Here is a 26050-nt window from a genome sequence, read left to right as displayed (position 1 = left end):
AAACATACATGTTAGGTTGGATGGAGTGTGTAACCAACCTGGAGAAGTGAATGGTTGCAGAGAACCATTGAATCTATTGTTGGTGAGACTTCATCATGACACTGATCATTCACTTTGATTGACAGGACAGATGATCAGAGGTGCTGAGTTTTTACCACCGTAGTTTAAACCAGGACTAAAGTATGGGTGTAGTTTGTGAGTGAAGCAGCAGTGAGTAAAGGAGTAGATCAGAGCTGCTGCATCTACATCATAAAAGGAGACCACACCCTCCTCATAGTCCACAAACACACCCACCTTCTCAGGAACACACTTCAGATGAAGAATAACTGAAGGATCTTCACATGCTGCATACACATTTCCATCTCTGAGGATCACAGTCCATAAACCATTCTTAGGAGTCGCAGTAATATATCCCTTCCTGTTGATGGATTCTTCAACCACTCCTAAATCCCACTCAGTTTTTCCTTTAACCTGAACCTCAAAGTAAAATCTACCTGAACTGAAATTCTGCTTCCCTAAAACACTGACACAAGGAGAAAATCTCTCTTTGTTGTCTGGAAGGTTCTTCCACACAGCATTGCAGTAAACTTGTTTTCCATCATCAGACAGGACAAGGTAAAGATTAGCTGTAGGAGGATCAAAAGTCACATCTACTGCAAACTGCTGCAGCCTCTTCATCTCTAACATCTTCATCTTCATCATCTTGTCACTGAGTGTGTCCTCCAGCTGAGCCACAGCTCTCAGCACAGTCTCCTTATATGATGATGGATGGACCATGACCTCTGTCCAGTCCTTGGTGGCTGGAGGAGCTTTCAGGGAGCAGAAGTGTTGGAGGAAGTGGTCTTCAGAGTGGGAGAGCTGCTCCACCTCAGAGCTTCTCTTCATCAGCTCAGAGATTTCCTCCTCCAGCTCTTTGATCAAACCTTGAGCCTCTCTCTCTTCTGCTTCCTGTTGCTCCTCCATTGTCTTCATCAGCTCCTTCAGGCCTCTCCGAACAAGCTCCATCAAAGCAGTGAACATCTCCACACCTTCAGCTTTCCCTCTGTCTGCTGCTTCCTTCCTGATCCTCACTGACTCTCTGATCTCCTCCAGCTTCTCTCGTCTCTTTTGGATCATCTGCTGAAGATAAACTTTCTTGTCTTCAAACAGATCTTCTCCCAGAGGGACTAACTGGTGACTCCTGTGCTCCAAAACAGAACACATCAAGCAGACACGTGTATGATCACTCTGACAGAACAGCTCCAGAGGTTTGCTGTGCTTTGGACACATCCTGGATTCCAGGTTCTCCACAGGCTCCACCAGCTGATGTCTTCTCAGGCCTGATGCTGTCAGATGAGGCTCCAGGTGAGTCTCACAGTAGGAGAACACACAGTCCAGGCAGGACTTCAGGGCCTTTACTTTGGTTCCAGTGCAGACGTCACAGGGAACTTCTCCTGGTGCTGCTGCTTTCTTCTCAGATTCACGTCTGAACTGAGAAACCATCTCACGCATCATAATATTGACCTTCATCTGAGGTTTAGTGCTGAACACCTGATTACACACGGGACACCTGCTGGTGGTACTGGTGTCCCAGTGTGTGCTGATGCATGTTTTGCAGAAGTTGTGTCCACATGGTGTGGTGACTGGATCAGTGAGCACCTCCAGACAGATGGAGCACAGGAAGTGATGTTCAGACGTCCCACTGCAGGCAGGAGACATGTCCACAAACTGAGGGACAGAGATGAACAGCACATTAACAGGACACTCTCATTGTTGTGGAATGTTCCTTTACTAATGTTTCTGAGTCCATCTCACTGAGATCACCTCTAGTATTTAGCATTGATTCAGTCATCCTGTAGTAATGTAGACAGTCGGCTGTGCCTCAGCAGCTGAATGTAAAAGTGCAATAGTTTGAATGTTTAAGGTTCAAATTAGTTCTAAGGTTCTCTCATATTGACACTGGAATTTTTCAAAATTATAGGTTAGATTTTTTTGCGTACTTTATTTTAATGTACAATCTTGTTTTCTTTAAAATAACCAATATATTGTGTAATAACAGACTGAGGTTTAACAGCACAAACCTTTAAAGTCTGCATGGACCACACACTACATTTAACAGTGATTTTGTTTGGGAAAACAAATTAAACTAATTATCTGCCTCAAATGTAACTTATAAATACACGTCATTTCTGTGCAACTTGTGATTGAAATTCACAAGTTGTGATTAATCGTGATTATTTAGTCTGATTTGCAATTGATTGGTTATTTTTTTAATCCATTCACGGCTAATTTATATTAAAAAATAAAAATCGTTCCCCATGAGCAGTAGAGACCTTTCTTAGATTTTATCACACATCACATGACTTTTAGTAGTGGGTGGTAGATGATGGAAACCAATGGCAAACTTTTTTTCAAAATGAACATTACATTTATATCAAACCTCATTTGGACTTGATAAAATGAAAGTTAAAGATATGGAAAACGTCACGTCACCAATTCTAAACTTTAGTTCAAGTTATCTTCAATGTTCCTCAAATAAAGATATCTATGTAGTTGTAGATATCTGAGAAGATGTTTGGACTTGGCAGAAGTAGAAAGTTATCTTATTCTGTTTGTTTTATTCATTTTTATATTAACTAGTCACGTTTCCTGAGATGCAATTGCCGTTTGCTAAAAAGCAAAATTGTTGATTATCTAAAAAAGGAAACAAATGGTTCATTCATTCCTAAGTCAAATATGTTAGTTTCTCATGTATGAATATAATTTCTCTTTAACTAAAAAATATGTTAATCTATGGAATTTTGGATTACAAAAATATTCAATAGCTACAGCCTTGAAACATATTGTAGACAATTACATATAACATGTTTGACGTGAATCCCTGTTTTAAATGTAAACAAAATGAGCTAAATGCTAAAAACAGCTAGAAAATTGTCATTTACCTTTGACATTAGACGTCCTATAATTAAGCCCTTCAATGTTTAAAGGTGTTCCCATAAAAAGCAGCAGAGCAGCAATCCGTCACTTCCTTTCAGCAGCTCAATTCCAATGTTTCCTCAATTTACAATTTATATCTTGGAATAAAACAAAGTAATGATCACATGTTAAATGTGTCACATTAAAATTAGTAAATACTTGTTCCTGTTGATTTGAGGCCAGTGAAATATGGGCCTGTCATAATATGTAATAATAATAATAATAATAATAATATGTAGCTTTACGTGCAGTGAGACATTCCGTTATAGTTTCTGATGTATATAATATATGCCGCTAACACACACACACACACACACACACACACACACACACCACACACACACACACACACACACACACACACACACACACACACACAGTATATAATGATTCAATTCAGACTAAATGTTAAACGTTAAAATGAACAAATTTAAAATGACAAAGTCGTTCCAAAGATCGTTCAATATCAGCTCATTCACACAAGATTATTACTAAATATGTAAACACATTTAGATTAAAACAAGCAGTATTTACTTTCTGGATTGTGGGAAATCACAAAATTAGTCATTAAAGTTGACATTATTATTAGAAACTCACTTTGGTCTCAAACGTTGCTCACTGATGACATCTGCTGGTCAACGTTAATCTATATTATTAAAGCTACTTTAGTCGTTTCTGACGGTGCAGGAGGAGATTCTGTAGAATGGTGGAGATTCTGCAGCTTTCATCTTAGCCTGAGTTGCTATGACAACCTGTCAACATTGAGCTTTCATCTTAGCCTGAGTTGACATGACAACCTGTCAACATTGAGCTTTCATCTTAGCCTGAGTTGACATGACAACCTGTCAACATTGAGCTTCCATTTTAGCCTGAGTTGCCATGACAACCTGTCAACATTGATCTGTTTGAAGCTGCCTTTTGTGATTAAATGTGTCATATTATCATAGGAAGATCAAATATATTAAATTAAATAATACAAACACACACATTTTACTCCTCATAGTGGATATACTGTATGTATAGACTGTTACATCAGGCATAATTACTACCAATGAGGGAGAGTCTTATACAACAATAGAAAACTAATGAACATTTTATTTACCAGGGGGCGCTGTTGGCCCCCTGTACTAATATATCCTCAAGTAGAAGTACAAGTAATTCACACATAAAATACTCAAGTACATGAGTCAATCTACAGGAGTGAGGTGAGCAGGCTGGCCTCGTGGTACAAGGACAATAATCTCCATCTGAACGTTGAGAAGACGAAGGAGATTGTTGTGGACTTCAGGAGAACGCACACCCAGCATGCTCCTCTGACCATCGACGGTGCTGCAGTGGAGAGGGTGAGCAGCACCAAGTTCCTGGGTGTGCACATCTCCGAAGACCTGTCCTGGTGCCTCAACTCTGCATCACTGGCCAAAAAAGCTAATCAGCGCCTCTACTTCCTCCGCAAACTGAGGAGAGCAAGAGCCCCATCCTCCATCATGCACACATTCTACAGTGGCACCATTGAGAGCATCATGTCCAGCTGCATCACCGTGTGGTACGGCGCTTGCACCGTGTCCTGCCGTAAGTCTCTGCAGCGCATCGTGAGAATAGCTGAGAAGATCATTGGTGTCTCTCTTCCCCCCTTCTGGACATTTACAATTCACGTCTCACCCGCAAAGCCACCAGGATTGCAGGTGACCCCACCCACCCGTCCTACAGCCTCTTCAGCCTGCTGCCATCTGGGAGGAGACTGCAGAGTCTCCGTGCTCGAACGAGCAGGCTCAAGAACAGTTTATTCCACCAGGCTGTCAGGAGACTCAGGCTCAAGAACAGTTTATTCCACCAGGCTGTCAGGAGACTCAACTCCTGACAGGACGATGTCACAGGCCCAGATATCAGCAGATTAAGCTCTGTACTCTGATTGGCTGAGAAGCTCTGGGGCCACATATGGAAGCGTCCCACAGAGGCGACTCAGTAGACGCTCTCGCTCTTTGAAACAAAACATGGTGGCGAGGCTGAAGTCGGTGAGCTTTAGATTATCAAAAAAACAAGATAGAATTTATAAAGAAAATCTTTAGAATGTTCCAGTAAACTCAGGTCTGACCTCATCGTTATCGTTCAGCAGAATGTTCTCTGGTTTATGTCACTGTGTGTGATACCGACACCGTGATGGTTCTTCTGTAAGAATAATAAAACAGAACTATGATTTACATAACTGAACCTTATGCACTTTAACAATGACAGATGTTTGAAACCTGTGTGTGTCTCTGCCATCCCAACATCTGGCTCTTTAAATAATAGTAAAAAAAAAACAAAACAACAAAGGCTAAAGTCAGGTTAGAATAAACTTATCAGTAAAGAGACAAAATGATACATTTAGTTTAGGTTGATTCACCAAAATGGTTCTATCCACTAATAGAGGCAATTAAAAGAATGATAAATGTGTCCTAATCAAGTGTCGGATTATCTGCATCTAAAATCTACATTGTAGAAAAAAAGTTGGTTTAAAAAATCAAAACAAAAAAACCTTCAAATCATCACAAAAATCTTTAAAAAAAATAAAAATAGCAAAAATTAAAAGAAAAATCTAAAAAAAAAAACAACCCAAAAAAATAAAAATTGTAAAAATATTTTTAAAAGAACAAAAATAATAAAAATATACATAAAAAACAAAATATGACAAAAAACCTGAAAAATCTTAAATAAAAAAAAATTTAAAAATATAAACCCCCTCACAAATTAAAAATGACAGAAAAACTACAGAAACTCACAAACTCCACATAATACTAAAATTATAAAACACAAAATAAAACGTGTAAAATAAATAAACAAAACGTGTAAAAAAACAAAATGACAAAATAACTGTCTATATATAGGCTTATTGTGCACTTTTAAAATATAATTGTTTTTATTGGATTCATTGTTATATTTTAGGGTCCTTTAATTTAGTTTTTATTTACTTTATTCAATTGTAGAATATTCTTTCTTTTCAGATTAAAGCTTCACTACCTGATTCTTGAACCAAACGTAAATCCCACCCCCCACTCTGATAATCCCTCCCAGTCTCCTCCTCTCATGGAAGTGTACAAAATCGCGCAATAGAGCTGAACGTGCACTACCAGTAAAACACGTCGCTACGCAAAAGGATGCACATAAAATATAGTAAAATGGAACATTAGATTACCTGTCTAGAAGGAAAACAGCCACTTGCACGTTCAAAGTTGGTCCAAGACTGAAAACAAGTTTGCACCGTGCACACGCTTCACTATATATCACAGCAGCCAATGAGGAGGCTCCTTCGTGGGCTCTGCTCAGCCCTCCTTTCTCTAAATCCTGTGATTGAAGCTGGAGGGGGTGACCGCCAACATTTTGTCTTCTAGGGTTTTATTAACTAAATAATTAATTATAAGGCACAGACTGCACGCAGACGTACGATTTTTTCATAAATTATTACTTTTACTATATACAGTATGATGCTAATAGGAATCTTTTTTTTAATTAAAGAAAATAATTTGAGTACCCAGCTTTAAAGCTCATGTAACCCATTGGTCAATAATAAATGGGCCAGTTTTTCTCATACCTACTGTTTGCTACTGTTCACTTAATCAAGCCTTTTCTAACATTCCACACTACAAAATGTAATATTGTGGCTGAGATGAAGTGAAACACAATACAAACAATCTAGAGGAGACTAAAGATGCAGCAGGTCTATGTGTTACTTGATTGGGTCAAACAGCTGTCCTCCACTGCAGTACTCCAGGAACAGATTAAACCGTCGGCCCTTCTTTCTGATGACCAAATAATCGGACCATGTTTGGGTGGTTTAGCACCTGAAAGAGCAGAAAATATCAATAGAGATAATAAAGTACAGTAATACACAGTCAGTGTCATTGTCTGGCAATAAGTTGGCAGAACTACAAAGAAAACTATTGTTTAAGAACATATTTGCTCTGCTTACTTTTCCTGCACTTTAGTTTTTAATTCTTTTGGCAGAATTTTGTTACGTTGTCATGGTGAATGCTTACAAGACTTTAATATGAATTCATGCTTTATTTTCCTTTATCCCAATATCCTTTAGGCAATGTATGTATATCTGATATTGTTTAATAGAACACTTTACATTGATTTATTGATTATGTTTGTTGAAAAATACATGAGAAGAGGACCTTGAAAAAAATAGCAAATTAAATCACAATCACCATATTGAGGAAAAAAATAATAATCACAATTAGATTATTTTCCAAAATATCATCCCTTGCTAGCTTAGGAAAACCTTACATTATTAGCAGCATCGTGACCAACTCACCTTGTGAACACAACCTCCTCCTTCACATTGTCTGCACATTCTTTGGTCTGTGAGGTGTTGATCACTTTCACAGTGACTTCCTCCTCCATCTGTCTGTTTACTGTTGTATGATTGTGTATTAATCATTCATTCATTATCCTGCAAAAGAAATGCTTATTTAACCAATACAGCTATTAAACTGCCATTGTTATAGAGAAATGCTAGGAAAAATGTGACCTCAATGTGACCTAAACATGACCATCCGGTAGTGATACTTCTTTTTTCTTAGAAGACGTCTGTTTTTCGAAAGAAGAACTAACACCTCGAGGTGTCGGTTAACAGGATGCATTAAGTATTAACCACACAAACAGATGGAAACCACCTTTAAGTAACTTTTTGTACTCCAGTTGGACCATGACATCTGAGTGAACTTTTGTACTTTTGTATTGCCATGACATCTGTATAACCTTTTGTACTTTCGTATGACAGGCTGGGTGAGTTAGAGCACCTGCTACTGCTACGCCAGTAAGGCCTTGACATCAGTATGAACTTGTGTTCTCTTTTTCTATTCGCTTAAGGTGATTAGGGCATGTATTATGACACGTTATCACGCCATGCTTTGGGCTATAAATATATCACTGATTACTGTATTCGGGGGCCTCCTTTAGACGGACATTCAGTTGTTCATGAGGCCCCCGTCCTTCTCTATCGGCTGATAGTTTAGGACTTTGATACTTTGAAACTTTTTGATTGACTTTTCCTTGATTTTTGTAAACCTTTAATAAAATTCATTAATATTAACACTAGAAGTCCCAGGGATTTCTATATCCCCCCAGAAGTCCCAGAGCAGGGTCAAATGAACTCTAGGACCAAACTGACGACTCTGGATGGCTACAATTTGCTCTATTCATTTGTAAAGGAAGCACCTGAGAAATCAGCAGGGGGGAGAGCCTGACTCTAACAATGGAAGTCTGGAATGTTAGGGGGAAGTGCCCTGGAAGCTAAAGTCAACAATGCCCCGTTTATTAACTCGTTCTGCTTGATGCTGGGGGAGAACCAAACACAGACTACAAACATTGAAAGAAACAGAGTCACCTCTTCCAACACACCTGATTCAAATGATTATCAGGCTTCTGCAGAGCTGGATGATCATTTGAATAAGGTGTGCTGATTAGTGGCCCTCGAGGACCGGAATTGGACACCACTGGAATACCATGTTGTCATGCAGCCTTTTGTGCTGTGGGGAATAAATAGCTGGCTGCTTCCACCTGCTGACACTCCACACTTATTCTACTCAAAATGCAGAGAAGGTTTACCACTCAAGAAGCGTTGGAATTGATCCGAACAATGCCAAACCCTTGTGACTCAGATGGGGAGGACATAAACCCTCAGCCAAATTTCGGATTCGGACTCTGAGCTGTCTTCAGGGTTAGATTTCCCAAACATCCTATTTTCATTTCCTGACTTTATTTTTATTTAAAACCGAAGAAAAGAATAATTTGAATTTGTTCACATTGCAGATGACGCGACTGCTCCTCATCTGGAAAAGAGAGCGCGGTTGGAGAGTGAGCCCACAGAGACGGCGAAGAGGGCACAGTGTGGCATGAAGAACATGTGGGTACAATTCTCCGTTTCACTCCATGGAAACCGTACGCTGCAGATGGAGAGCCAACAGCAAAGGCCAGAAGAAGAATCAGGAGTCGCCTTCAGAGCTTCCTCTGTTTCATTACTGTTGGCATGCTCCGTCCCATTCAAGAATGGACTATTCAGCATGCACGGCAAACGGAGCAGACGGACTGGTTCATGATCCTCCTTGAACTAATGGCATTTATTTCTGTTATTATTTTTGAGGGGGGTGACCAAGGTTCCATCTCTGCGTGACAGCTGGTCAGCATGCCTGAGGAACCCACTTATCACTGGAATTATGTCACGAAACCGTTTTCCAAGACATCATGCGTCACCTACGATTTGATGACATGGTTACGCGCAGTGAGCGAGTGCAGACAAGATAAGTTTGCTGCAATTTCGGATGTGTGGGGATCGTTTGTTACCAACTGCATCACATGCTACAACCCTGGTCGACACATCACAATTGAATGAACAGCTTTTCCCATCGAAGACTCGCTGCTGTTTCCTGCAGTACATTGCACAAAACCCGACAAATTTGGCATAAAGTTTTGGGTGGCTGTGATTTGAAAACAAAGTACATCTGCAATGTCCTCCCATAATCTTGGAAAGGACCCCAGTCGTCCCAGTGAGGAGAGACTTTCTGAGAGTGTGGTGATGAAGCTGATGGAACCATTTATGGACAAAGGCAGGACGGTCACCACGGACAATTTCTTTACATCACTGACACTTGCACGACGACTGCTCAGCCGGAAAACCACCATCCTCGGGACAGTCAACAAGATCGCGGGAAATTCCTCAGTCACTAGAAATGGACCGCAAGGAATTCACCACTCAGGTATGTTGTTGGTCTTTTTGTATTTCCATCAACACCTCGAGTGTGTCATTGTGTTTAAACCGCTATAATAACAACAATTTCTTCTCTTTTTTAGGTGTTTTCCACCACTGGTGCCAAGCTGACGGTGTATGCGCCCAAACGAAAAAGACGTCTACATTCTCAGCAGCATGCACAGCGTGGTTGAGACTGAGGAAACCATCAAAAGGAAGCCAAACACCATCACCCAATACAACACCACAAAGGTGCGGAGTGGATGTGATGGACCAGATGGTGCGGGAGTACAGTGTGCGCACAGGAACACGGCGATGGCCAGTCGCCGTGTTTCCTACAACATGATCGACATGCGGCACTCAATGCACATCTGCTTTATCAAGCATGCACCGGGGTGCAGGAGAGACGGGTGGACTTCCTGGTTTCAGCTAGCAAGAGAGTTGGCTATACTCTCATGTGAGTGAAAAGAAGGCACTCAAAGAGCAACTGCGCCAACAACAACCGCCTACACCTGGCCCTGGGAAAAGGCTAAGTGTCAGATCAACCATTGCTGCAAGAGCAATCGCGCAACTGTGCGATGTGTTCATTGCCACAAATACACATGTGGCAATGTAGGAGAGAGATACCGTGGCAGTGCCAAGTATGTCACGAGTCTCAATAAGAGGATGAAGGAGATTCTTCTAAATAAAAACCATTGAAAACAAATCACAGTTGTTCTTTTGCACATTTCTTCACACCACACTGTCATTAAAATAAATAATTTTGTGTTCTCTTTGGGTCAAATGACACCTCCTCTGGGTTTTATAGGTAAAAAGTTCATTTGACACCTCTGTGGGACTTCTAGTGTTAAGAAGCCTCTTTGATTAAATCACCGCCTGCAAACACCCATATCTGAGACAGCTCCCGGGTTTGAAAAGACACACTTCTAGACCCTGGTAAGTGAATCCGCCTTTGGCTCCCTCTTTATTAGGGAGTCAGGGGGGGGCTAACTCATGCTGTTGTAAAAAAAGAGTTGTTTTCCAGCCTTGACCTACACTCGGTGGGTCTTAATATCATCCCACAAAATAGCGAGACGACTCTTGGACTTCCTATAAGAGGAGGTACATATAGTCCTTTTCTTTATTAATATAACATTTAATAGAGGATAGGCAGCCAGCTTCGGTGACAAGGTAGAGTGGGGAATTCTTGTGTGAAGTTACGACAGTTTTAGATCCCCTACCGTTATAAAGTCCCGCGGGCTAACGACATGGCGCCCATACGTGAGGGCACGACTAAGTTAACCTATTAGTCCCGGGAAAAATAAAACGAGTACCGAGTCTAATTAGAAAACCTAGGGAGTGTCCCTAAAAAAAGGTGTAGAGAGAGAGTCTCATTTCCCTACCATACTGCTTGGTAGGAGGAGGGTGAATTGATTGGCTTTTCACCCTATGAGGAATAAAGGATAACTCAAGTACGAAAGTAGTGGAAAAGTCTCCAACTCTTAAGTAATTGTTACTCTGGCAGACCTGATCACCCTGGACAGAGTGTGCAAAGAAAAAGAGTGAGAGATTAGAAGTGTGAGGTCTAGCACTTTGAACACAAAATTGGGAAAGGTGTCTTTTATTGAAAGAATCAGGTTAAGGTTAAGCCTATTCAAACACGCGTGGAATCAGAGGGGAAAAAGGCTATTGAAGCCCTCTTCTCAAGGAGATACCTCAGTCTCCGCTTACAGGAATACTGTGACACAAACGTAAGATAAAGCAATGGCGGAGGGAGTTACCTCCCCATTTTTTTCTCCTGTTCGAAGAGTTTCGACAGGAGGATTGTCAACAGGCTTCCACCGTACTAGGGTACTTAGCAGAGAGATTGAAACCGTGAGATTCAATGACGTGATTACAACAGTAAGAGCACACCTAGGAGACACATTGGTGGCAGAAATATCAGGGGCCAAAATGTACTATTCTAAACCCAAGAAATCCCCGTGGGGAAGATGGGTGGCGGAGTTGCGAGATGGGTGGGTAACGCGATGGCCCATATCAGTCAAATAAGGATATAAACAGGAGGGATACAAAACAGGAAAATATCCGAAAAAAACGGCGTACGAAGTAAGGTTAGAGAAAAGAGCTGGGGAGGCCTATCATCAGTATAGAGATGTGACAGGGCCGAGCAATAATGAGAGCAGAGAAAGAGACGCTCTCCTTGAGTTTGAATTAAGGAATTAAAATTAAGATGTGAAACGGCTGAGGAAGAGCATAGGATGCTGAAAAGGAAAGGCGGAAAAAAGAAAAAGGGAATCAGGAACGACATCTCAGGGAGTTGCAAATATTAGAAATAAAAAGAACATCCAAATAAAGGAAGGAGAAATAGCAAACAGATCAGCTTTAGAATTGCAAAAACAATCTTTCCAGGAACAAGTCGATCAGTACAGACAAGAGTTGAGCTATGTGGAGAAAAATTGAGACATTATGACCAGATTGTAAAAAAGCAGGAAGAAGAAGCGAAAAAGCGAGAGGAGACAATTAATGCTTATAGAAGCTCAGGAAGCCTTCACCCCCCCAGAGAAAAAGACAACAACCCGATAGAAGTAAGCTCGGAGGAGGGGGATGATGAAATTGTCCAAACGCCACATTCCCCCCCCACCACAGGAAAGAACTAATGATGACGACAGAGAAAAAAACTAATTTACCAGAAAAGAGGAGCTAAGACTCACAACTGATAATGGCCAGATAAAAATAATAAATAGCACCACAGAAAAATTGAAATGCCACGAAAATACGCATATGTCACCTGGGTGAGGGACTATGAAACAGGGTCTGTAACAAAAATAATACAAACATCAAGAAGACAGAGCTCTTTTGCACCACGACAAACATATCAAGGAATCACAGGGAAGAAAACTCCTCCGAGGCTAAATTCAACAGCGGGAGGTCAAAGAAAGGAGAACCCGAATCAAATCACGCCCGAGATACCGGGGTACTTTCCGCGGAAGAATCAAATAGAGGGACAGAGGACACGGGAGGACTCAGAAGGGTCAGAAACCAAGGAGTTCAGGAATAAAGGACGGAGCGCCTGCCTGCCCGAGAGTGTCGGACGAAGAATTTCAGAAAAATGACAAAAGCAGAGAGGGTCAATCTATGAAAGAGAGGGAGGAATGGAAGATGAAGTGGATAAAGGACTATCAGGTAGTTCCTCGGGCAAGAAGGAGCAAAGCACAGTAACGCTCCCCGGGGTGATAAATAATCGAAAATGATATAATAGGGTGGCTAAAGATAAACGAGAACTCCAGGGGGTTACATCAGACACGACAAAATATGTCATCTATTAGAGCCTTGGACAGAACCCATGAATAAATATGCCTTAGTGGAATTAGCAATGGGAAAGAATGCACCATGCCAAGAGGAAGATTTAGGGGCAGGGATGTCTTGATAGGTCCCCATGCACTGTGTGGCCTTTAAAGATATAGACTGGTTAGAGAAAAATCCAGTAAGATGGATAAGAATAATAATTCCATAAGTATTACAAACGTAATAGATAACTATGAATTAAATTATAAGAAAGATTAATAGGCCATATTAAGAAAAGCAGAAGGTGGCAAAAATTCAAGAATGACGTAGGAAGATGAAAACTCAGCCATACGTTATTAGGGGGACGATGCCAGGAAAACAAAAACAATACCATTGGGCGACGCCGAGCAGGAATTTGTAAAAACAATACAGAACTGGAGGAACTCGGAGTCGTTAGAAAAAGTAGATGAACCGCCCTGCTTGATGCCTGTTCAGGCTGTAACCAAAAAAGGATGGTACTGTTAGAGCAGTGCATAATTTGAAACAATTTAAATGACCTAACGGCAAAAGATGTAAGGCAGATAGTAATCCAAAAGTCACAATGAATGAGCTTAAGGCCAAAAAGGTATAATACCACAATAGATTTAGCTAACGGGTTTTGGAGCGTGCCTCTGGAAGAAGTGTCACAACTGAAAACATGTTTTATGATAAAAAATCAGGGATATTGCTGGACACGTCTACCCCAAGGATTTTGTAACTCCCCAAATGCTTTCCAGGAAAGAATGGAAAAGCTGTTAGCATGACTTCCAGTGCAAGTTATATAGATGACATTTTTCTGCTCCACAGAAGAAGAAGAAGAAGAACACTATACACTGTTAGAAAAAAGGTTATATCGCCTAAAAGTAATGGGATGAAAATAGGCCTTCCTAAATGTGAGATAGGGAACAAGCTCCGTGAAGTACTTAGGTATGCATAGGGAGTGAATCAATCAAATGTCCCTGGCTACCTTGACAATCTTAAACCACACACGTGAAAGATTTGGAAAGAGCTATTGGAAAATGAGCTGGGTTAGGTCCACAATTCCTGGGTACCCTGGCTTAGTCAGAATAATAGAAGAAATAAAATTAGGACTAAGAAAATGGGATGTAGAAAAGAAAAAATTAATAGAAAGAAACAGAAAATTAACCACAGTAGAAAAACAGCTTTTTCAGGCCACAGTACAGCAAGTAAAAGAAGCTGTGAGAACGCTGTCACCTGTCACAGGAATAGACCCGGTGACGCTGATAACAGTAATGCAGGAAGACGGGGTTGGATAGAAGCAACAGAGGCAAGCAGTGAGAAAACCCTTCATGTATTATTCACACAACCGATTTTCAAACACAGAGCTAAAATATGCTACACGTAGAAACAAGAACTTTTGCTGCTATGGAAGGCATATAAAGAAATGAGAGCGATGTTTGGGGACAGAAGGGTGGTGTAGAAACAGAAATCCCCTGACGAAAGAATTCACAAAGGGTCAGTGGAGTTTGCAAAAGCCTATCAAAGTAGGTGGGGAAAATGGACTTTGATGTTACAAGACAAACAATGGCGGTTCACGTTATGGGAGAATGGAGAAAAATTCAAAAAAATTAAGAAGAAAATCACCGGTAGAATGGGATGGTGTATATTCCATATTTACAGATGGGAGCATGACAAGACAGAGATGAGATAGGCAAATGGGGCTTTATAGTGTATAAAAAGGAGAAGCAAGTGTGGCAACAAACAGGCCGAGAAGGCAAAACAGCACAGGAAGCTGAAGTTTTAGCCACTGGTGAATGCGCTTCAGTATGCAAAAAAGAGAAAAATAAAAAAGCTAAAAATCATATCAGACAGTTGGTATGTTGTAGACGGAATAAAAAATAATCTACGATTTTGGAAAGCCAGAGACTATCAAAACTACCGAGGAAAAGAATTAAGGACATAAAATACACTGGATAATTATTGCTCAGTTATTACAAAAAACACAAATATGGATTGAGCATGTAAAAAGTCACACAGGTCAAAGTGATTTTGATCATGAAGGAAACAAAAAGTGGATGACCTTGTGCAATCTAGGAAGGGCAAAGCAAAATTAAAAGGGATAAGGGGAGTGTCCCTGCTGTTCCCTGAGTCATGGAGGAAATGAGGAGGAAGAATACCTGAAATGGATAAAGAAAAATATCTAAAAACCATACACGGCATGCTATTGCACCCTGGGACAGAAAGAATAAAAGCTGGTTGAAAAATCAGCAAGTGGAATTAAAACATTTAGAGGGAATGTTTGGTGAGCTTCGGAGCAATTGCGAGAAATGCGGCGAGGAAAAGAAACCTGCCCACCCATGCAAATACAGTGAAAGGCCGATATTCAACAGGTGTCATGGGAATGTCAGCATCTATGGATGTGGGACATTTACCAAAGTTAAAAAAATATAAAAAAGTTCCTGTAATAGCAGATAACGCAGGAGGAAATACAGGATATTTCCCCTGATGCATGAGACACAAGAAGAGGCAGAAAAATGCTTACTGTCATATTTACAGGGAAACATGACAATAACAGAAGTAAGGAGTGGATAATGCCACAATGTTCTCTGAGTCAAAGTTCCAGAAACTGTTGTATGATCTTCAAATAGAATATGTTCTTGCGATCACATACCAATCCAATACAACGGCGTAGCGGAACTAGCTGTTAGATCAGCGAAAGAAGCAATAGCCGCGATAGGGAAAAAGACTTGTGGAGCCATGACAATTTATTTTACATCAACCAAATATTAAGCCAGCCTAACATCGCAAAACAGTTACCAGATTGACCCAGAATTATCCTGTGTTACAGGCAAAAGACAGGTGGATAAAAAAACGGAAAAGAATTCCGGGTAATCAACCGACAGGAAGGTAACGTAATATACACTACGGATGGAGGAAAAATATCACCCCCAGCAAGTCCGAGTTAAAAGGCGTTTAAGGAATAATGATGTAAAAGGGATTGATAGGCAGGACAACAATTCCAACAGGGGCCCTCTGAAGTTTATGACTTTCAAAAACGGAGGTGGAAGAAGCGGTTCTCCCCACCATGGGAGGTTCCGTATCACCCTTCGTAGGTTGATGAGTTTTACCAGGTCTTACCGGACCGAGCCCAATTGACCATGGATTGGTTATGCTCTGCTCTTTGGGGTGAGATGATGATGGTACGTGGACTGTTCCCAGGACATTCTCCTGGCTCCTTCCCATGGAGAGAGAGTATCAGCCGGGGAAGTGTTGTCTGTGTATGGAAGGAGTGTTCTGTCTCAGATGGAATGAGAAAGATGGCAGGAATAGAGTTGTCTGGGCCTGCCGAGTTTCTAAAACTAAACGGAGGTTTGCTAAAGATAAAGTAGAACTCACAAACATAGTGAAAAGCTAGGAGAAATGATGATGGCCTCACGGGAGTAGATGAAAAACCAAGGGAGACTTGGGTAGGATACTCTGTGAGTACTCCGGACAATAAGGAAAAGAAGGGACCTAGGAGGAGGCTTGTCTTCAAAAAAGAAAAGATATAAAAAAGACAGAGGAAGACACTCTGATAGAGAATAGGCGTCGTAGAAAAAAAAAAAAAATAAATAATTTTTTTATAGATAAATAAATAAAAATGGAAAAATGTAAATAATATAATGAAGCAATTGTGGTGCTATTCTCATTACAGAGAAAAAGGTTATCCCATCAGGAAGAATGGAGAGGCTGCACCTAATATGGAATAAAAGGCATTATGATATGGAGGCTAGGAAGGTGTTAAGGGAAAGAGACCAGGCGGCTTAACTGCATTGAGGAAGAATGTGGAAGAAATATTGCTAATAAATAACACAGCTTTAATGAAGAGTCTTGTGGATAAAGGGAAGGGGGTGTGTAGGAGAATAAGGCTGATAAAGATAGAAATGGTAAAACGGGGCCTGAGTGAAACGTGACCAGGCCACAAGATAAAAATTCACCCCGAATCACCTAATAATATGTAATATCAAGCAACTTTTCTGGTGACTACATTAGATACTACAATTAGTAATATAACAAAATTAGGGAAGTAAGAGCGTGTTAAGAGAATGGATATGATGGAACTGAGAGGATGCGAGATAGCATTTGAAGCTTACAGAGGGGCCATGCTGTGAGGAAGAACTGATGAAGACTATGGAAAGAGGCTCTCAAGGTAGCATATGAGTCTATGAGTCTGTGAGGGCAGTAATAGGGTGACATGGAAATTGCACAAGGGGAGGAATTATAGAGAAGATTTGATGACGATACGGCTGGCAGAAGGATTCGCTGTGAGAGGAAGTTGTATTGGTGAGAAAGAAGGGATACCTTCAATAGATGCAGATATCATCCTATAGTCAGATTTAAGAGAAAAATGGGGAAATGAACTAAGAGAGTGTTGGAATGTATAAACATGCCAGAAATTAGAGGGAATACTCAGTGTGGAATGTCTCGTCTCATGATGACATCACAGAGACAGAAAATAACATTGTGAAATGTCCTTCCACAGTTGATAAAGAGGTTTTTTTTTTTTTTTTTTGCAATTTTAAATTTTGAATTGTTGGAAAGAAGGGCTCTGATTCATGATATTAAAACTATGCCATTGGTGACCCCCGGGTTTACGATACAAAAAGATAAGAAGATTTCAAAGAAAATTAGATGGAAACGTGATATTAGAGATTATAAAGGACAAAAAATGTAGGCGTAGACGCCGTAAAATGGTATGGTCAACATTTCCAGAAATGGAAAGACGTAACAAAAAATTGGACTAGAATTTCACATACGGGAATGGGAACGCAATGTAAATCGATAAGGTTTACAGGAGACTATTTTGAAAAAATAATGATGCAGGATTTTTTGGCAAAAAAAAAAAAAAAAAAAAAAAAAAAAAAATTAAATAGGAGCCTGTATCATACAGGGAATGGTAGTCTGCCACGGATTCAAAGGAGGAAATATTGGATTGCACAGAGAAAGCGATGACAGAAATCCTTTAAGACACTGTGTTTTTAATACAACCAAATCCCGGTGAAAAAAAAAAAAAAAAAAAAAAAATGGTTAAATGATGATGAACCAAACAGTGTGGTGGAAAAAGTTAAAAAAAAAAAAAAAAAAATGTATGTCTATCATACTGGGGGTTGATTTGACGCAGGCCACAAATGCATATAAGTTAATACTGGAAGTAGTGACAAGTAATACCAGTAGATATATTGCTGAAGAGCCGTTAGGAAGTGACTTATGGGGAAGAAGCGATGTGGAATTGTAGCGGACATCTCCTCTCTAAAACTAAGAGAAGAAGCAAAAGATAAGGCCCTCTGGCATTCTTTGAAGCATGGGACTGGAGTCAGTTAGCAGGTTTATTACTCGGTGAAGAAGAAGGATGGAATAGTTTTGATTCGGCTGAAATGGGAGTCTTAGTAATTCCACACCTGATAGCAATCCCTCGGGATGATGGGTCAGTGATACATAAATTCTTGGGCTTATCCATTACCTTACCTCCAAAGATCATGACGGTTTGGAATTTTTTAATGAGAGGAACACCTTTTAATTGGAAAGGAAAGATAGATGTCAGGGAGGATTTGGGTAGTTTCTTTGATGGAGGTCAGAGTGGGAAATATGGAACAGAGCTGGGGGAAAGCGAGAAAGGAGTTTTCCGTCGGAGGAGAAAGTAGATATTATTAGAAGATATGCATATACGTTAGCAGATGCAGTTCTTCTATTCCTACCTGACAAAAACTACTTTTAGAAAGTTAAGACAAGAAAATACAAAAAAATTGGAGAAAAGGCATTGTTTAAAGAAGGTGAAAGAGCCCTCATATGGAAGACTCCTTCTCAGCAATAATGTGAAAGGCATCATGTGATTGGGCGTTCTCCACCCACTGGGGGGGAAGAATAGTGGGCTCATCTTAGAGATATGATACTGAAGAATAGACACCTTACGACACTCGCCACGAGGAGAAAACCGGCAGAAGGACTGATAAGCAACTAACAGACAAACTGTGCGGAAGAGATAGACAGACGACTAATAGACGACTGACAGGGGGATTGACCAAAGAGAAGGAGAATAGGAATGGCTGAAGCACTGCCAAACTTCCATCATCCGGTAAATATAACAAAAACCCTCGCACACCCACACCCACACCTGCACCTTGCACCATGGCATCGACCACTCCTTCAGGTGGTACACTTGTGTTCAGCTGTTTAAAACAACTGATGTGGTGCATGCTAATATAATTAAAAGTAACACAGGAAAAAAAAAAAAAAAAAAAACAAACTGCTCTTCAGAATAAAATGCTGACCTAAAAATCCAACAAGCTTCTTTTCAGAATAAAATGCTCTCACATGAAAAAAAAAAAAAAAAAAAACAATCAGATGCTTTGGGTTCGCTTGCTAGGCCAAAATAAGGACTTTTAATCCTCTCAGCCAATCAGAGAAGAGCATTCCCTGCCAAAGGCCAAGTTAGGTTGACAGTCACCTGCTGTGGACCAATAGGAGCTCAAGCTTTTAAAAACTTCTCGAATCCCGAGCGGGAAAAACTGGTCTGTCTGACCATATATGAAGTGCACGTGTCAGGCCCGTTAATTCATGGTATTAAGCGACTCTAGCCTCAAAACTTGAATATATGAGCCAAATTAGACCCTTTTAAAAGTCTCCCAAACTAATATTTTACAGCTTTATCACAATTAAATCATCTTTGTAATAACTTTGAACTTTTCGCATCATTTTAAGGACTTGTTTAAATTTTTCTGTCCTGTTTTGACACTTTTGATGAGTTTTTCTGACGGAGTGTATTGAATCAATAACAGATGCTGTAAAATATATGTTTTAATCTATCTCGGAGCCACGTCACACATTTATTGTGAAATTTGGCACAGATGTTGAAGACCAAATAAGGATTAAATCCTGTTATTTTTAGCCTAATGGCTTCCTGGGCCACCATTTTAGATTTTTTTTTTTTTTTATATAATGGATATAAATCTACGGTGCTTCTATTATTACTGATATCACAGCACACACTTTACTAATGTTCACCTCACGGAGATGATAATCACAGCACAATAAATCTCTGAAAACTCACCTTTGACACAGACTAACAAAAACCCACTAAGTTAAAAAAAAAAAAAAAAAAGGAGTAATATATATATATGTTTTAACTTCAGATTAAATCATGCAGTTGTGAGCATATCTAATCCTTAACAAATTAAGAATTCTGGATGGAGACCACAGTAATTTATGCCCTAGATATAATTTTAGCCATAGTTAGGATGAAGACAACAAACGTTAACCACTTTCGTTTTATTGGTGCAGGAATATTTAGCCTATTAATATTAATGGTTATGTATCGAAAGAGGTCGGCCATCAGCAAAAAGTAATCAAAATTTAGTGTAGCTATGGGGTAACCTACACAAGTTTTGGCAATAGCCCTTGTGGGGTTTGTCATGGGATTAAATCACCGTAAAAGATTGGAATTACGGGATAGACATATTATTGATAAGGGAGGAATCTCCTTGAATAACATAGAACTGCATGCTAATGTTTGAACTCTCCTCTCCCATCTATAGGACGGGAAGCTGGTGCCGCGCGATATGGAGCTTCTACCGGAAAAAGCAGATTGGTACACCAAACAAATAAGGATCGCGGACGCAAAACACAGAAAATTCCCCGGAGAGTACGCGCCAGTAGGAGAAAACAAAAGCGGGATTGGCAACAATGCCTGGTTTTGGATTTCTTTCAGGCTCAACGAGTGTAGATCTGATGGGAGAAATGGAGAGTTACGCAAAGTGTTGTGGGACACATCAAGCATAAGGGGACAAGATGGATACCTGAACGACTCGCCATACCCCTTCCGAAGGTGCGTAGGGCTAAATCTCCCTACACCAGCATGGATTAGGATAAATGGGGCTCAAAATGAAAATAGGAGTGTAAAAGCTACAATGATTATGTCGAAGGGGTTGTTAATTCAAAACGAAAATAAAGAGTACAGATCTGTCTGTCTTGAATTGGACATTGACGGCAACCCCTTTATTTCTGAGACAAACCCCTGCACTGGCACCCAGGGGTTCTTCCGCGTGGCGTGATGGTGCCAGATGGGGCCACAATGGCAGAAGATTTTGAAACTGATACAACTGGCTTTTTGCCCTTGTATGAGTTGCACCCAAGAATGGGAGTTGAAATGTGGGAGGTGTTAATCAACCCACAGGATGGAGGATGCCCATTTTGGCTTTTCGGGCAGAAACTTTTTCTTATGACACCAGAGCCCTCCGTGAGATGGAATGATAGGGAAATGGCAGCAAAACACCCCGATCACAAAAAACAATCAGAGAGAATAAGCTGGGGGTTGCGAGGCAGCACTCGCTGGTGTCACACGGAAGGTGGTCTGCAACTATGACATGTGACAGGGTCAGAATGGGGGGTGCCTCCTTAGACGCGCGGGATCCTAGATCCACTGATTGCGGGGCTCCTGATTTAACGTGCTGGGGGGATGCTTGGGTGCCGTGTGGACTGGATGTCTATGAGACACCCCTGACACTGGGGAATTACCCCTATCCTGACAGGGATACTCCTTACTTCTTCAGTGAAATTACTGAAGGAAGAAAGAGTTACCTGAATCCCCATCTTTTCCTAGTGACAAGAGCAGAAGCGGGAAAAATTAATTTTACTGCGCTCAGACAGGTGAGAGAGTTTGGCGGTGGGATGGAGACAATTAACATCGGAAGAGAATACATCTCGTTCTACCAAAAACGTTACCAAAAGCTAACCAGGAAAAACAACAACCTGGAGAAAAACAGATATGGGGACATGTCAAAAATTCCAGCCGTAGCTCGGTTCCTGACACTGGGGTGGAGCATGAGCGATGATAAAGATGTGGATGAAAAACTTTGCATTGAGGACTGGGGGGGGAGTGATTCTTCCTCAGGAGATGAAGGAGTTGGAAGTGGATCCTCCACCACCAAGAGGCGTGGAGAGGATGGAGATGATATGGGTCCGGAGTGGAAAAGGGAGAAAGTGGCCTCGTCCGAGGCCCTGACTGTGTCACCTCCTCGTGCCGTCTCTCAATCCCCTGCGGGTGTGGAAATGAAGCAGGAGAGAGATGATAACACAGGAGAAATCTTCTTTGCCGAGAGGGTAGCCGGAATACCCCCTTCCCCACAGTGGTGAAAATCGAGTCTGCCAAAGAGGAAGCTGACAACTTTCCTCCATTGGAGGAAGTGCTGGATGATGATGTGGTGGAGGCATTGATGGAAAGTGCAGAGACATTCGTGGGTGGAAGGGGGGGGAGGCACCCAATGAAGACATGGACACAGTGACACCTGCCCCGGCTGATGACAGTTTGGGAAGGCTGGAGAGAGCGTTCTCGCTTCTCAGCGAGGCTCTGGCAGACGTTAGAGGGGTCGTGATGTCGGTTGTAAAGGGGGGCGTACCCCGCCACAAGGGGCCTCGGTTGCCAGCAGGCGCTGAGAAGAAACTCCGAAAGGAGTTGACACCCTAGCCGGGGGCGGCTACTCTGGAAACCTCTGGCGGACGGCAACTCTGGCTGATGCCATCCATATATTCATGATGATTAATAAGGAGGATGTTGTATGATTGTGTATTAATCATTCATTCATTATCCTGCAAAGAAATGCTTATTTAACCAATACAGCTATTAAACTGCCATTGTTATAGAGAAATGCTAGGAAAAATGTGACCTCAATGTGACCTAAACATGACCATCCGGTAGTGATACTTCTTTTTTCTTAGAAGACGTCTGTTTTTCGAAAGAAGAACTAACACCTCGAGGTGTCGGTTAAACAGGATGCATTAAGTATTAACCACACAAACAGATGGAAACCACCTTTAACACTAGCATGACCAGAGTGGTGTCATTTGACACCTATACCTATAAAGTCCAAGCTGGTGTCAGATGGCGGTGTGAACAACTCAGCTTGTGACCATTGTTATGTTACTGAGGCCCCTCAGCTAGGGTGGGGGGTGTCTAGGTAGGTTCCAGGACACAAAGACCTTTTGTAATCTCCTTTGTGTTTTCCCATACAAGCAGCTACATAGAGGTTGCAACTTATATTTCAACTTTTGCAACAGAAAGTAGTAAGTAGTAATAGTGAGAGGGCAAACAGTTTGTTTGCTGCATTCTTGGTGAAATTTATTTAATAGAGATTTGTGAACAATTCTGGCACTGCCACACCTCCTTTATGCATTGCCACATGCAAACTTGTCACAATACATACAACGCTTGGTGGCAACGGTTTTTCCTGCAGCAACACTTCACCTGGCACAATGCCCTTTTCCCCACATCAGGTGTGGGTGGTTGTTGCTGAGGTTTTGCTTATTCACCTCCTTGGCTGCCATATGAGACTGGGCAAGCTCATTTGCAAGCTCCAGCAAGAAGTCGCACCCTTCTCTCCCTTGACCCCAGTGCATGCCTGATAAAGCACATGTGCGTTCAGCGCTGCAATGTCAATCATGTTGTAAAACACAGCGACTGGCCAACGCCGTGTTCCTGAACGCACAGTGTACTTTCGAACTATGTGGTCCATGACATCCACACCGCATTTCATGCTGTTGTAGTTGGTGAATGTGGTTCGGCTTTTTTTTTCGAGTAGCCTCAGTCGCCACCACGCTGTGCACGCTACTGAGGAGGCAGACAGTCTTCTTTCGTTTGGGCACATAAACAGTCAGTGTGGGCACCAGAGGTTGAAAACACTTGTGTGCTGAATTCCTCACGGGCCAAATTCTTTTTAGCTGAATCTGGAAGCTCCCGGCGAATCTTATTGACTGTGCCAAGGAGGGTGGTCTTTCGGCTGTGCAGTCGACGTGCTAGTGACAATGAAGTGAAAAAATTGTCGGTTGTAACAGTTCTTCCTTTGTCCATAACGGTTCCATAAGCTTCATCACCACATTTTCAGACAATCTCTCCCCAGGTGGACGACTGGGGTCTTTGCCAAGATATGGGATGATTTTGCACACATACTTGGATTAAGGTCACATGCCACCCAGAACTTGATACCAAACTTGTCCGGCTTCGTACTTTCCGCATTGGGTCAAAGGTTAAGAGGGATAATGTCAGCATAACTGATGGTGTAAACAGAGATTGAGATTGTTTTTCCCTGTTGAAGCATTGATTCTTTGTGCATCTTGTGCACTTTATTCAAATTTGTAAAATAATAGCTTAATAAAATAATCATGGACCTGGTTAGTGACTGGTGGACCTCGTGAATTTACCTTTTAAGTGAGAACTCAAACAGTCCCTTTTCACACTCGAAATCTTGCTTTACCATAAATAGCAACAAAACATTTTATTTATAAGCACTTTTCAAAAACAATAAAGGTAAATAGTGAATACTGTTAATACTGTTTTTCTTTTTCTAATTTTATTTATTGTGGTTTATTAATTGATCACAACACACATGGCTCATATTAATTTGGCCATTCTTATCCAATAATTCATATATGTTATTTGGGATTAACAAACATCTAACTGGGAGAAACTGGTTTCTCACACTGGCCATCATTTACACCAACCCCCAAAGTTTGTCACTGCCCAGCTGCACATTCCGATCGAAAGGCTTTATTTACATAAGAGAGGTGGCCCACTGAGTTGCAAATGAGTGTCATTTGGCGCCTCTGGGCAGGGCAACAGGAGTAAGAAAACCTTGGGCATGCTAGTGTTAAGTAACTTTTTGTACCCAGTTGGACAATGACATCTGAGTGACTTTGTACTTTTGTATTGCCATGACATCTGTATAACCTTTTGGTACTTTCGTATGACAGCTGGGTGAGTTAGAGCACCTGCTACTGCTACGCCCGTAAGGCCTTGACATCATTATGAACTTGTGTTCTCTTTTTCTATTCGCTAAGGTGATTAGGGCATGTATTATGACACGTTATCACGCCATGCTTTGGGCTATAAATATATCACTGATTACTGTATTCGGGGGCCTCCTTTAGACGGACATTCAGTTGTTCATGAGGCCCCCGTCCTTCTCTATCGCTGATAGTTTTAGGACTTTGATACTTTGAACTTTTTGATTGACTTTTACTTGATTTTTGTAAACCTTTAATAAAATTCATTAACTATTAAGAAGCCTCTTTGATTAAATCAACCTCCTGCAAACACCCATATCTGAGACAGCTCCCGGGTTTGAAAGACACACTTCTAGACCTCTGGTAAGTGAATCCGCCTTTGGCTCCCTCTTTATTAGGGGAGTCAGGGGGGGCTAACTCATGCTGTTGTAAAAAGAGTTGTTTCCAGCCTTGACCTACACTCGGTGGGTCTTAATATCAATCTCACAAAATAGCGAGACGACTCTTGGACTTCCTATAAGAGGAGGTACATATAGTCCTTTTCTTTATTAATATAACATTTAATAGAGGATAGGCAGCCAGCTTCGGTGACAAGGTAGAGGGGGAATTCTTGTGTGAAGTTACGACAGTTTTAGATCCCCTACCGTTATAAAGTCCCGCGGGCTAACGACAGTTACCCAGCATTCACTCTGACAAACACCAGAAATAAAAAAAACACAGATCAGGCAAGCTGAGCAAGGAAATGAAAAGATTGTATTTTATTTCCTCCAACACAAATACTGGAGGGCTGTTTGTTTTTGTAGAATGTCACACTGATGACAGGAGGTGGTTTTAATTTTAGACTGGCATTCATTTTCACTTTCTTTGTGTCCTTGTCTTTGCAAGAAAATACGTTTTTTTTTGTCATCAATAAGTACATATTTTCCATTTCAAAAATAAAAGAGAACATTTTTACATCAGTGCAGGAACAATTAGTATAAACTGGCCAATCATGGGCATGACATGTTGTGAATGTGGTTAAATTTGCAAAAATAAACATGAAATATGGTGAAAATAGGTTAAAAATGACAATAATGGGTCAACATATGCAACAATAGGTGGAAAAGTGGTGTACAGGGTTTAAAGTGCTGAAAATGTCTTGAAATTGGAACAAATGGGCAGAAAAGGCATGAAATTTGATGAAGTGATAAAAATGGGGATAATGTAGCAAAATGCATTAAAAGGAGCAAAAATATGGCAAGAAAAAATTGATGAAAATAGGTTAAAATATGGTGAGTTTGGTGTAGTTGTAGA

The 26050-nt window shown here is 40.9% G+C and overlaps 1 protein-coding gene across 2 annotated transcripts in view; it reads right to left on the bottom strand.

Annotated features, from left to right (window-relative positions):
- Positions 1-26050, bottom strand: part of LOC114459459 (E3 ubiquitin-protein ligase TRIM21-like) — a 30807-nt gene continuing 4757 nt past the window's right edge. The window contains exons 1-3 of one of the 2 annotated variants that reach the window (XM_028441710.1): positions 3553-3606; positions 2922-3053; positions 1-1707 (exon numbers count right to left, since the gene is read on the bottom strand). In XM_028441710.1, the coding sequence (XP_028297511.1) occupies positions 106-1707; positions 2922-2930 (1611 nt within the window). In that variant the 5' untranslated portion in view covers positions 2931-3053; positions 3553-3606 and the 3' untranslated portion in view covers positions 1-105. Of the gene's footprint in view, positions 1708-2921; positions 3054-3552; positions 3607-8285; positions 8296-26050 lie in introns of those variants that run through there. The other variant, XM_028441711.1, reaches the window with a different exon arrangement.

Source organism: Gouania willdenowi, unplaced genomic scaffold (assembly GCF_900634775.1).
Source record: "Gouania willdenowi unplaced genomic scaffold, fGouWil2.1 scaffold_315_arrow_ctg1, whole genome shotgun sequence".
NCBI classification, from domain to species: domain Eukaryota; kingdom Metazoa; phylum Chordata; class Actinopteri; order Blenniiformes; family Gobiesocidae; genus Gouania; species Gouania willdenowi.
The sequence above is the reverse complement of the archived record's forward strand: the minus strand, read 5'-3'. Positions and strand labels throughout refer to the sequence as shown.